General features: G+C 40.4%; 1 protein-coding gene and 1 long non-coding RNA gene across 2 annotated transcripts in view; one reads left to right on the top strand and one right to left on the bottom strand.

Moving 5' to 3' along the window:
* pcdh7a (protocadherin 7a) overlaps positions 1–5,450 on the top strand; it is a 48,436-nt gene extending 42,986 nt beyond the window's left edge. Inside the window, exon 5 of the mRNA XM_074630203.1 lies at positions 1,377–5,450. Coding sequence (XP_074486304.1) covers positions 1,377–1,915 — 539 coding nt within the window. The 3' untranslated portion in view covers positions 1,916–5,450. The remainder of the gene's footprint in view (positions 1–1,376) is intronic.
* The window catches only part of LOC141764742 (uncharacterized), a 32,785-nt gene extending 21,298 nt beyond the window's left edge, over positions 1–11,487 (bottom strand). Inside the window, exons 1-3 of the long non-coding RNA XR_012593304.1 lie at positions 11,347–11,487; positions 9,217–9,280; positions 6,894–6,975 (exon numbers count right to left, since the gene is read on the bottom strand). This is a non-coding gene — a long non-coding RNA (uncharacterized LOC141764742). The remainder of the gene's footprint in view (positions 1–6,893; positions 6,976–9,216; positions 9,281–11,346) is intronic.
* Positions 11,488–14,427: the final 2,940 nt, after the last annotated feature.

The raw sequence follows: 14,427 nt of genomic DNA, 5'->3' as shown, positions 1-14,427 counted from the left end.
ATGACACAATGGCACAATCTGTGTAATTGACAGCAGAGTCACACATACCTCATCTATCATCATTATTATAAATCCTGCCTCCGTTTAACAGCATGTCAGTATTGATTCATAAATGACTGGTTTACATAGATAATAACCGTAACCTTTGACACGTCAGCATCTCTGGTGGCCTCACTAACCTTTTGAACCAACACTCATGAGATGTAATCGGCCCCATATGGAACTTCTCCTTGCATGTAAAGAAATTTGTCACAATTATCTTCTATTTGATCGATAGTTTTGTTTTCGACCTCACCTTTTTACCTTTCATGTAACGCTGAGCACAGCTGGATCTTTTTTAAAATGTTCTTTTGAAGTCAGCGATTTCCATTTTGCTCCAACAGCGTTTTCTTGCTTTCTTCAGATTCTCTCCCTTCCCTTATAACCTTTGTCCCCTGTTGTGTTTAGTTTTGTTTTACCCAATTTTCCTTTGTCCTGTCTTCTGCATGTTCAACTCATCTCTTCTGTTGTACTCTGTCTGTCCTGCTTTCTTTCTATTTTTATTTAATATTTCTATTTAATTGTCTCTTCTTGGTGGTTAGGACTAGGGCTGTCAAAGTTAACGCGATAATAACACGTTTTAAGGACACTAACTTCTTTAAAGCATTAACGCAACTTGCAATTTTTAGGTTGTGGGGCTCATTTTTAAAGCTGGAGTGAAGATACTGGTATCATATGAAACTAGAAAAACCTAAGGCATCTATCAGGACAGAGGGTAAATAACGCTCTAAACGTACGCTACATTTTGGTGAGGAAAAACTGGCATGGCCATTTTCAAAGAGGTCCCTTGACCTCTGACCTCAAGATATGTGAATGAAAATGGGTTCTATGGGTACCCACGAGTCTCCCCTTTACAGACATGCCCACTTTATGATAATCACATGCAGTTCGGGTCAAGTCATAGTCAAGTCAGCACACTGACACACTGATTTTTTATGCTAAATGCAGTACCTGTGAGGGTTTCTGGACAATATTTATCATTGTTTTGTGTTGTTAATTGATTTACAATAATAAATATATACATACATTTGCATAAAGCAGCATATTTGTCCACTCCCATGTTGATAAAAGTATTAAATACTTGACAAATCTCCCTTTAAGGTACATTTTGAACAGATAAAAATGTGTGATTAGTTCGTGATTAATCGCGATTAACTATGGACAATATTTTAATCGATTAACAGCCCTAGTTATAGGACACATACCATATAATTGCAGAATCCCAAGTTTGATTCTGATTGTGTACCTTCACTTCATGTCATATTTCCTGTCTGTGTCTCTGCTTAAAACTATCAACTGAAGACAGCAAACAACTTTAATTTTGTCTCTCTGTCCAGATGCCAGACAGCTGCCAGACGTAGCTCTGACAGGAAAGTGTACCAGGGAGTGTGATGAGTTCGGCCACTCTGACACATGCTGGATGCCCGTCCGCCCTTCGCCTCGCCAGCGTCAACGCCACGGCAGCGACCCCCCTCGGCTCTCCACCTTCGCCCCCGGAGACGATAATAACAATCTCCGTGGCAACGACCATGAGAGTGACAGCGAGAGCGCCGGCAGCGCAGGGAGCTCAGAACCCGGGGTGGTCAGCGGCGGAGAAGGTCAGAGATTACCCTTAGCCAACGGGGATCCTCTCGGCACCCTGGGCAGCGGAGACCGCAACAGGAACATGGGCGATCACAACCGTAACCTTCTGAACCGCAAGATGACTTCGGCATCCTACGACACGTTTAGCAGCGCAGGCTTCGGGAGGCGCCAGCAAGAGGAGGAAGGAGGAGAAGGCCAGAACCCGCCGGAGGTCATACCACTGACGCGCACAGGAGGGGACTACAAGACCACGTCCTGCCTCACGTTGTCGCGCCGAGAGGTCTACCTGTGACGGCCTGGCAACGGAGCAATCATCCCCACAACGCTCCCTTTTCTGAAAAACAGGGAGGGTTAAGACTTTTCTGGAAAGTCATCAGTTTGGAACGCCTTTTAAAACCTGAGAAGATGTGAAAATGTCAGAAAAGATGTTTTCCAAAAGCCGTGTATCAAATTGGAACTTTTGGATTCTGACTATTATTTATAGGCACCTAAACTTAAGAGATGGATCAGCTCTTCGGAGAGCTCCCACCAGGAGTACTTTCTAAAAAAAAGTATTTTTTAACTAGTACCGAAAGTTGCCCACAGGCAAAGATCCCATTATGTCCATGTGGAGGAGGACAACTTCATCTTCTTCTTTTTACCTGAATCCAGTGCATGCCTGACCCTCTGCCACGGAGGGATCTGTGAGAAGAAGAGTAAATCCTGATGCTATAAACGCCTCGGTGCATATAAAAAAACTTCCACCGAGGCTACAGCAGGCGAGATTTGGACTCAACTGGTGAACCATCTGCTGAAAAACCACCGCGGTCTTATCCAGTCAAAATAGATGAAAAGAAGTAACGGGTCTTTGGTTGAGTTATTTGGATCTAATTCAAACCAATCAAACTTTCTAATGCCTAATCAACTCTGTCGTAACACAAGACGGGGGATATTAACCAATCAAACTGCTGATCCCGTGAGAATCTTACATACATTTGAATACTCACAAAAGTGTGGTCGCTGTACAGAAAAAATGTGCTGATAAAATCAGGTATCTTTAAAAACATTCAGAACAACAATGTGACAAAAGACGTTTTTTTACAGTAATCAAATATAACCGTTCAAAATACAAGGTTCTCATAGGGTGTCAGTCGTGCCACAGAACTACGGCGTGTGTGAAAATGTGTTTATTATTTTGTCTTCACACCCGGTCTGTATGTATATATCGTATGTGTGTATTTGACGAGAAGGCAGGTTTATCTCTCTGCTGCTGTTTCAGAGTCGACTGAGGTGCTGAGTCACACCTACGGTATCCTAACAGTGTTCATGTATCATAAATGCTCTTTCACACACACACAAACACACATATGCACACACACATATATACACATGCACGCACTTACACACGCATGTGAACACAAACTCATACCGTGCATTTGCAGAATGTGAACATGCATAGAGCCACAGTTTATGACTGATGATTCGGTGGCCGTGTAACATAAAGTATATAATAATAACTTGCATTAACTTTCATACAGAAAACATTAAGCACACACACACACATATTAAAAACATAAGTAGAGGAACAAACCCATGTTAAGATGTGCGCAATTCATATGCACTATGTGTGTATGTGCTCTTAATCATCATTTTTTAACATATTGCCTCTCATTGAACTAGCTGTAGCATTTTGCCTGCTCCCCCTCCCCTCCAGCCAGTATTTAAACATGAAATGTATTTAAACAATTACTCATCTCTCTGACTGATGTGTGGGGCTACATTAACGGGACATGACATCTACTGTATGTAATGATAGACAATGTGGGGGATTATTCTGCATACTGTAAGTAGGACTCATAGAAAAACCAAATTTCTGTAAGAAAAAAAGGAAAAGAAATGCATGAAAGAAAGATAATGCTAACTTTGTTTCTCTCTTTTTTAAAACCACACGCCTTTTTGGATACCACGCCTATTTGGATACATCTGTATTATATGTGTGCGCTTCTTTTTGGGGAAGTGGAGATAATGATGGCAGCAAGGGAGTTTAGCTTCAGTGGATTAAGCTGTTCCGACTAGCGAGTTTGGGGTAACCTTGGGCCTTTTCTCTCTCCGTTTCCGCGGCGCGAAGTTGGCACAAAGGGTGCCGCAGGCCGCAACAAAAAAGAGCACGATGTAGTGGGAGCGCCGAGTCTTGCTGCACCCTTTTCACCACGCAGTGCCGACCTGAACACGCCCCTACTGCTGTGCTGAACTGCACAGATAACAGACTCCTTCACATTTGTCCTTCCCAGCAGCTACTGCACGACTCCAGACACACTCTGCTGCACCGGGCTGAGGAGTGGGTGTGGATCGAGGCCAGCACATCTTAATTCCCATCATCAGTGTGTGGTTCGGTGGTGTGATAGGGATAATAGGGTTAGGTCGTCCCTGTGGTCTTAATGAGTTTCCTTTCTCCTCTCTTCTCCTCCCTCGATCTGCACTGATCTCATTAATGTCTGGATTGGTGAATGTAACGCTGCTGGAAATTGCCAGTAAGTGTGTCTCTTCATTTTTCTGGTTGTTTTGGATCAGACGAGGCGAAGGAGACACGCTTGTTTAGGATGTGCTACAGTTTTAGATCCTTGTAGAGTTAGTCAGAAAGGAGAGCAACACTCAGGTAAGATGTTCAACTTGTTAACTAACTACTCGTGGTTTTGTCCACACACTGTTGCTGCTTGACTGTCCCCTCACTGAAAGGTAACTCAGACACAGTAAAGTAGTGAGTCCTGTACGTTAATTTTACAATGGTAATCGTCCTGAGAAAATGGGTGTGCTCCATGTGCGTGATTACACTTTGTATACCTGTATATACCTTCAATTTCACAACTGTGACCGACTCCCTTTAGCTTGTTTTAGGCCACTGATGTACTTACTCCCTAAGCCTTCATTACCCCCAAATCCCCCCCCCAACATGGCTGTTTACTGAGCTCTGCTATAGATGGACTGTGCTGTAACGCATGGAGTTAATCTGTTCAAGGATGGTTCACGTTGGAGAAAAAAAAGGGATTGGTGGAAACAATCGCAACATCCTGCGGGGGTTCATACACTGAAAAACAGAAGGACACATGCTCTTTCTCTGGGAGAAAGAGTTGAGATCTCAATCCCTCGGAGGCCAGAAAGGTCTTGGAGAACTAACGTCCAGTTTGTGAGTTTTGGAAAGAGACTCTTGCACAGCCACTGCCTCTTCAAAAGTGGTAGATATTTCTTCAAACTGCTGTTTTATGGCAGTTCCATTACGGCACCTTTCAAAACCCTCCCAACCAGATTTAAGGGAACTTGCTGTACATGAATCTGTGTGGGTGTGTATCTTTTTTTATACTGCACGTTTAAACATGAATATCTTTCAGTCTACTGCAAAACAGAGAGGGGAGACGGACAGAGAAGAGCGTCTAAGAGCGTCTGAGATCCATCACCCACTAATCGAGACATTTTTAAAAACAGACACTTCGGCGCACATCGTGTACCCGTCATCCCCCTCGTGCTGTTACCCTTATAGCCATGTACAGATAAAACTACACTGTAGAACAGACAACTGGAAACCATAACAGACAATGGCATGCCTAAAGGTCTTCAAAATCTGCACTTGAGAAAAAAAATGAGACAAAAAAAAATTATTTTTTATTTTCCTCTTCTTTGTTTTTCTTTTCTTAATGGGGCTGGCTCTGTTTTTTGCTGCTCCCTTCCTGTAATTACATAATGAACTAATTGCATTTGCTATGACGAGGACGAAGAGGAGCTGTCGACGAATGGTTTGGTATGAAGATGAATCATGTAAAAGTTTGACTTTGACATTAAAAACTTCAAACACTCTTGTTTGTCTGTTTGGGAAAGTGTTTCACACAGTTAACTATGAGATAAACAAGAGTTGGGGCACTTTTAACAACTCTTTGAGATAACCAGCGACTCCCCGTTCTCATTCCCAGGGCGTCAAATACAGATGCTTTGTCACGGCCATCGGTGTTCGATATCGCCGCACGAGACACCTTTTAGCGTCAGTATGAGACGCACCAGGCGTTCCATTAACTACAATGTAAACACAGCTGCAGCAACAGTAAACACCCAGAGAAAGTGCGCCGGAAGTGTGGGGATGTTGTTTAAAGAGCAAAAAGACACTCTAAGGGTGGGTGGGAAGGGAGGTGGATGGGTCCAACAAACACAAGGCTTTCATCCAGGAGACCACTGTTTGTGTCCCATGCGTTAAGTTTCACTTTCACGTTACAATCAGTTCCTCGTTCGTGTTCACAACATTCTGTTTCATTTTCACTTTACAAACGTAGTAGTTTTAAACCCATCCATGTAGTCTTTTCCTAAACCTCACTAAGTAGTTTTGTTGCCTAATCCTAAAGTGACGCCGAGGGGCGTCACAAAGCGTCCGTATGTGACGAGTCGAGATGTTGCAACTCCCCACACACACACGGGAACACTTAAAGACTTATTATATATATTTTGTAATTGAAGGTGACTGGCTGACCTTTGCGGTTGGCTCATAATAAAGTGAGAAACTTAACTGCCTCGCAAACATTTACAACCTCAATGGCGCTCGATTAGAGACGGTACCAAAATAGTGGCAAAACAATCTCTACTCAAGGTCCACTTCTGAGTGTTCAACAACTTCATCTGCTAATTAAGACCATGTGATACAGTGGAAAGCTTCAGAACAAGCGACTGAATAGAGATTGTATTGACATCTCCTTTTTCCAAGGTCAAGAATGAACCTTGAAGCTCAATTTTAAACAGTTTTCATGCCCGACCAACAGAGCCGAAATCCTCCCGTTCAGCAGCAGAATGACACCTTGATACTCTCATTTTAATGTGTAATGATTTGCACCTGGCTGACACGCGAGCTGACTAGAATATATTTTTACAATAACACTAAAATGTGGCACAATCCATCAACTTTATCTGTGAAAGGTGAATTTTCTGATTTGGATCCTGCTGCAAGGAAACTTTAAAAACGTAGAGGGCAATTTGGACTTATCGGAAAACACTTCAGAGGTGTTAACTGCTGCAAAGATTAGTGTGAAGGACTCAAAATGTCAAAGTCCCGCAATCTGTATTTCCTTTTGTCCAGTATGCAACACTGACCCCATGTGGTCGTGAATCAGTACTACTCTAGTTGTCTGCCAGTGCACATAATCATTCTGTAGTTATGAGCAGTTAATTGTGGTCATAGTGAAGAATAGAATAAGAAGATAAATCAGTTTATCTAAATATACTTCAAACTACAACCAGTATTGAAGAGCTATAAATACCTTTCTTCGCATGTTCAGTCCAAGGTCATTTCTTTGGAGCTGACAGCAGGAAGATACACTTGTCAGTTTAATTTATAGCAACCTGGAAAATAATCATTTATGAGTAGAAGGCTCTTTACATTTCACAACGTATGTCACAACAGATATAAAAATGGATGATAGGTGGATGATACATTTACTGTGGGTGTAATTCAGAAGTGTAAATCTGTTATGTTCGTGGTGGTGGAATGTAAGTTTACTCAAGTACTGTACTTACTGTAGGTACAACTCTAACGTACTTTAATCGAGTATTTCCATTTCATGCTATTTTATACTTCTACTCCACATCTCAGAAGGAAATATTGTAGTTTTTACTGCACTAGATTTATCTGACAGCTTTAGTTACTTTACAAATCAAGATTTAAATAACCTATAATAATCTTATGAAATACAAATAAATTGTAACACAGTAAATTTAACCCCCGACAAAATATAGAATGAGTAAATTTCGGCTATAATATTTAAATACTGCTTGCATCAATAATAATAATAATAATCAGTGGTGGAAGAAGTACTCCTACTCTTTTACTTCAGTAAAAATCCTCTATTACAAATAAAAGTCCTGCATTCAAATCTTTACTTAAGTAAACGTGCAAAAGTATCAGCATCAAAATATACTTAAAGTACCAAAAGTAAAAGTAGTCATTCTGCAGAATAATCTATATCATATTATTTTATTATAATTATTGATGCATTATTGTGTTCATCACTTTAATGTTGCAGCTGGTAGAGGTGGATGTCATTTTAATGACTTTATATACTGCTGGGTAGTTTAATCTATAATAATACATCATCATTTATGAGTTGATTATATTTTGTTTTAACAATCTGAATCTGTGAACTAACTAAAGATATTAAATCAGTGTAGTGTAGTAAAAGTACAATAGTTCCCTTTGAGATGTGATAGGGTAGAAGTATAAAGTAGCAGAACACGGAAATACTCAAGTAAAGTACAATATGTCAAAATTGTACTTTAGTAGGTTTACTCAAGTAAGGATTGGAATACAGGACTTTAACTTGTAACGGGGTATTTTTAAATTGTGGTCTTGCTACTATTATTTAAAGGAACTGTGTGCTAAGCGTGTAGGATTGCTACAAAGGCTGATGCGAAAACATAAATGGCCCTATTTAGAGCCGTTTGTTGTAAGAGTAGGGTGTGTACAGTGTGTGTATGTGTATGTGGGAGGTGAGTGGTGAAGCAGGAGAGAGAGAGAGCGGCAGCGACGACAGCGAGTAACGTTAACGACTCCGGCCCAAGAAGGAAAAGTTAACCGTGTTTGGTTTTGTCCGTTCTGGACTACTGTAGAAACAAGGCGGACTCCATGAAGAGAGGACCCGCTCTTTATGTTGGATATGAACGACTCATTCTAAGGTAACGAAAACTCAACGATTCTTGTTTTCAGGTGATTATACACTCAAGAAAACATACTTATTAATATTATATTCCATTTCTGTCAATACATCCCCCTATATGTTACGCACTGGTTCTTTAAGTAAAAGATCTGAATGTTTCTTCCAACCCTGGTTGCAGGTGAACCAGAAGCCGAGTCCTGCCTTTCAGCCCTAATTGTTGATGTGTGACAGCTGCTACCTGAGGAGGTGAGTTTAAAAGCCCCTCCTCCTCCACCCAGCGGCACGCGCTCTCAGACAGCTGGCTCCCCTCACCACTTTGTTTGCTCTTTGTTTTCTTTTGTTTATTTACGAAATTCAAAGTTTGGTTGATCCAACTTTGTTTTTTACCTTCATGTTGCTTCCCTTGAGTCGGGGTCGTAACACTGCCTGAATGGTTTGGATGCTATACAGTGTGCATCCACCATATGGGGATAAAATAAAGAGTTGAAAGGCTAACGAGAAGGGTAATCATTCATTTCATGCATAATACCAACAAACCGAACATGTTTTAATGTCCAATTACGTATTATCTTCAACAAAAGGTTTTCCAATTTAACAGGCCAGGACGTTGGTCTGCACTTTGTCCACAGGCCCATCACATAATGCAGATTCACTGCCGCCTACTAATTAGATTTCTCAACCAATTCCAACTTAATATTCACATCGCAGGTTGAATGAATTATGTTGTTTGAGGAAAGGTTTAAACTTGTATTGTGTTTTCTTTTTAAAGGCTGATGGGGTTAAGTTGAAATGTCAATTTATGGCTTCCACTGCCATTTAATTTTAATCCTCATTATCTTCAATTAGTTTAACCACTTGAATTAAAAGTGCCGGCATGTGTCACATCCAATAAAAGTCTGTGTTCAACTAAAAAAAATTATGAATTACTGACCATAGTTTTCAGGAAAGAACAATCCAGACATAACCATCCCCCGGAGGAGCGACTGTTCTGCAGCCTGCAATAAAGTCATAAAAACACACATAAAAGAAAAATCATTAAACCACACAATAAAAGGTATTAGCAACCTCTTTGAAACATCAAAAGCATCAGGTATCATATCAATCAACTTCTAGTCGTAAGTCTTCTCATATAAGTGCCGACCGTAAAAGGCTTTGTAAATAAATCACGCCGTTTCAACAGATAAATGGACAAGGAGTTGTCTGCACTGCAAAAAAAAGCATGTCAGTTTCTTTGAACTCTTAATTAAATCGCAGGGAGAGACCCAGTGGATGTGCATTTTATGGATTTTATAAAGATAGAGGAAAAGGTTGCGAGGGAGGCGCTTGGTGAAGTAAACCGCAGTGTTAACCTCCTCGCACACTGTCCAGTATATCAAGTGGTATTTGGAGTTGTCAGATGCTTTCAGGGGCTTAAAGCAAACTCCTTTATCTGAGTGAAAGTGAGCTGAAGTGAATTGCCTTTACATGCAGAGAGAGGGAGGCCTCATGGCTTCAAAGTGAAAAGATATAATCGTGTAATATTTTTCAAAATGTTTTCTGATGTCCAGTCAGTTAACATCTATAGCACGCCGCCGCAGCCCTCCAAACACCAAAGAAACATTCAGCATCAGTACAGCTGAGCATAAAGCCTCACAGATGTGATACATCCTGTCAGCGTCGTGTTCCTCTCTTCAGGAAAGCCTCGCAGCACAGCTGTAAACATCATTTCTCCCTGATATGCAGGCGCTTGATGTGAGATTTGATCCTTCCTGTGTTCCTCCGTAGGCTGTCATTTCATCTTTTCATGGTCACATCAGCTTGAACTCATCAAAGCTGTGCCATCAGTATTCTTGGTAAAATAGCAGGCAATAACACATACATAGGACTACGACATGGTTTTACATGAAAGCATATCTCAGGATGAGAGACGTATCGGCTGACAACAAAAAGTTATCCACATATTATTATATCTTTATGAGGTGAGAATAGTTAAATATGAAAGATTCTGTCACTTTTAGATTGCTTTTTTCACCATTAATTCCCAAAATATATTTGTGTGCCAGCGGTCTGTTAGAGACTAAATAGTGACACTGCTTTTACTGTAATGTGTAAGTTCTTTATGGGCCTAATAAAGGCTAATTTACACTATTTCACAATTGTTCCTTATGTTGATGCAGTTATGCATGAGCCGGACGAGTCACCAGTGTCAACAATGTTGGGTTGTCTATATTTAGGGGTTTAACGCGGTTTTATCGATTGCAGTTCATTTTAGTGGACATAAACAACCTTGAACAAAAGAAAAAAAAATTGCGGGAAATTAAATGATCATATTTATCACTAAAGTAACCTGCAATGTCATGCATTCAGTATTGTGATGAATCAAGGTTTCAGTGAGGGAGGAAATAAAAATCTATTTTCTGTTACATCTTATTGTGGTTGTAACATTACATTTTGAGTAAACATGTATAATATTGCGTTTTTTGGGTCACGGTTTCAGTGTCGGTTTGTTTGTTTTTCAAATTAGGGAGAAGAAAAACAACAATTTCCAATGTGTTTGAACTCCAAACTGTATGAATAGATTGATTGATTGTATTTAATAGTAACGGTTCAACAAGCCCGCGGTTCGGTTAGTAGGTTTTAAAACTTAAATTAAACTTTATAAGAATCATCATATACATACAGGTATATGAATTTTGACTTCTGCATTTTGGACTGGAACTGGGAGCAACTTGGGGTAGCATGTCTCACTCAAGGACACTTTGAGCAAACAGAGAGTAGAAGCCGGGGATCGAACCACCAATCTTGTGGTTAAAGAACGAGCTACAGCCGCCCCAAAGATATTTTGCATCCCTAATGCATGTGCTGTCTTTCTAAGGGACTTTTAAAATAAAGAAACAGCAAATGAAAATCAATTCAATTTAATTAATTTTATGTTCTCAGTGACATTTAGATTTCCTCATTGTAAACTGATAGGAAATAATGAAACCGGTCCAGCTAAATGTCTGTGTAATGGTCCTTGATGCTCACTAGACGACACTTTATCCAAACTGAATATTAGATTTCCAGACTCACAAATTCTTACCATGATGAGGGTGCCAGGCCGGTTTAGTGTAAAGGTGTTGTTGTAAAATGTGAAACTGGAAACTGGAATTCAAAGTAATTCCTAATAGAAGGAATTCATTTTCCATGTGTTCATTTCCCCCCATTGTTCTCCAGCTTTGTTTCATCATTTTGTTTACGACATTTCCCAGTTGTGTAATTCTCTGTCTTCTCTGTCCTCACAGATAACCTTGAGAGATTGCAGTCCTCAGAAAGTAATAAAGACTGGAATAGACGTGTGTGTAGCTGATGACCTGCAGGTGCTGATGTGTGATTTGCTGTTTCAAGTGATTGCAGAGGTGAGCCTCGTCTGCTGATTGGCAGCTAGTTGACAGCTTCTGACTTCTAAAAGACTAGAGACAAATATCACTCTGTGGCGCTTGTTGTTTTTCTCAATGAGTGCACAGCTACTCAGCTGTTGTTTTGTTATTAATTGAGAAAGGTTTTGGCTTGTGTGTAGATAAGTGACAGCTTCACACTGCAGTTGTGACAGTAGTGATTTGTGGGTATATATTAGGCAGCTAAAGGCTGTAATTTTGCACCTTGTAACAATCTGTTTAATTCAGGAGTAAAGACCTTTTTTGAAGAGCTGTGGGGGTGTATTTGGATATTTTTTAAACTAAATATTATTGTTTACTTTTGGCATAATTCACCTTGACCTCTGACCACAGATATCAAAACTGCTCCTTTTAAATCTCCATATAAATTGGTCATCCTTGAGAGCATTCGGTGAGAGTCTTGCCATGTCACGCCAGGCAAGTCAGGTTCACTGAGGTCGAGGCAAAGAAGCCAGTAAATTGTGTAAACGTGTCATGAATCTTCATCCATCTACTGTAAGTCTGCCTCATGAACAGGCTTGACCTTCTAACAAAGCTCAACATGGACACCAACTGGAAAAAAAGGAGTGTTACAACCTGGATATCATGGAGCACGTTAGAGCTCCTCCAGTTGAATTCATTTGTTAGCTTCGTAGCAATATCAATTCGGTTCATAACCTTCTGTTAAAGTACTTTTAAATGTACCTGGTAACTAGATTTAATTATGTATAATCAGTGGGCCAATTAAGTCAAACACAGTTAAAGGAACAGTGTGTAACATTTTGGGGGATCTATTAGCATAAATGGAATATAATATTCATAACTATGTTTTCATTAGTGTTTAATCACCTGAAACTAAGAATTATTGGATGCTATTCTAGCTGCTATTGTTAGCACTCATGTCGCAGCCGGCATTGTGCTCTGAAGACATCGCTGTTCGCTGAGTATTGCTGAGCTTAATGATAATGTTATTGATATCTAACTATTAATTCAGGGTCCCAGCAGGAGATATTCAATATTTTATTTCAGTATTGTAAGATTTCCACAGTAACAGCAACAGGTATCCGAGGTGTTTACGTTACCAACGCACAGAGGAAGTGAGGTCTACGTTGTAGGAATTTTGTCGAGGGAAGTTCCCTTAACTGACATTCCCTGAAAAGGGAGTAGGGAGGAGAGACTACTGTTACTACTGCAGTCTTGGAAAGGGATGAGTGAGCAGAGGGGTACTCAGTCGGTTGCAATCTGCAACCACACCACTAGATGCCGCCAAATCCTACACACTGTACCTTTAATGTTTATAGAATAAATGATGTTGGGACGAATAAAACCTAAACAACTGCAGTACATCAATCTACAGTGCAATACGTAGAAGATAATATAGTGAATTTACAACCAGCATGGGGTGGCTGAGGCTCAGGCAGTAGAGCGGGTCATCCACTAATCGGAAGATTGGTGGTTTGATCCCCTGCAGTCTGAAAGTGTCCTTGGGCAAGATACTGAACCAAGTTGCTCTCGAAGGCTGTGCCATATAGTTGAATGTGTGTGAATGTGCAAATGTTGGCATGTAGTGTAAAGGGCTTTGAGTGGTTGGAAGATGTGCTATATACAGTAAATACAAGTCCATTTACCATTCACTTTAATATCTCAGAGTGAATTGTAACCAATGTCAATCTTGTCTTGTGTTTTAGATAGAGTTGTTACAAATTAAACATTGTTTTTCATCCCTAAAATGAACCAGAAATGTTGAAAGATTAATGCTCCATGTTATATTCCCTTGAAATGACTATATAATCCAGTATTATATTGTTATTGTTAGTTTTTGATAGGATCTTATTCACAATGTGGCTGCATTCAGAAGAGAAATATAGCATATTTTGTGTGTATTGTATAGTAGCTGGATGCAGCTCAGATATGCACAGCAGTGACCTGAGGGACCTTCAGTGGAAGAAGAACAGCACAGCTGGCTCAGTAATTTGTCTGGATGTAGCCGCCCCTCTGTTATTCCCAAACATCAGCCCGTTCCTTTCCAGGGATTGGAAGTCCCCAGACTGTTATGGCATCTGTTCAGATTTCTGTATACCATAAACACAAACAGACTCCACTGTTTTCCATTTCTGTGATTGTATGACCTGCTATACAGAAAAGGGAAAACTTGCATAATTCCAGTCTCACAAGCTCAATATTACATCCCTTTGGTTTGCTCCCAGAGCAGATGGCAGCGGCAGAATGTAGGTCTCTGTTGGTCTCTGTGAAGGTGATGTTGCCTGGAAGCAGTTCATCTGGAGCAGAAGCCAGAAAATGTTCCTTTCACATACACAGCCTGTGTATTGTGAATAGGAGCTAGAAGACTTCAATGGGAAGATCACATAACTGCAGAAATGTCATGTACTATTACTACTCTGCTACGCATTAGAGCGTGTTTTTAACATTTTGACTTTAAAATTCTCTTATTTCAGCTTTAGTACACTGTGTGTGTGTGTGTGTGTGTGTGTGTGTGTGTGTGTGTGTGTGTGTGTGTGTGTGTGTGTGTGTGTGTGTTTTTTGTGATCATGCAGAATGGGAAAGTTGTTTGTAAAGCAAGACCCTGCACTGCATCTCTCAGGATAGCGCTTGCAGCCGGAAACGATGTATAATGAATCAAGCATTAACGGTGGGATGGAAATGACACATCTAATCATACACACTGTCAGTGAACATTACACCTACAGCACCATGTGGAGAATCTTCAAGTGTGTCACAGTTTATGA

The sequence above is a fragment of the Sebastes fasciatus genome, chromosome 3 (assembly GCF_043250625.1).
Source record: "Sebastes fasciatus isolate fSebFas1 chromosome 3, fSebFas1.pri, whole genome shotgun sequence".
Lineage (NCBI taxonomy): Eukaryota > Metazoa > Chordata > Actinopteri > Perciformes > Sebastidae > Sebastes > Sebastes fasciatus.
This window is presented reverse-complemented; position numbering and strand designations above follow the sequence as displayed.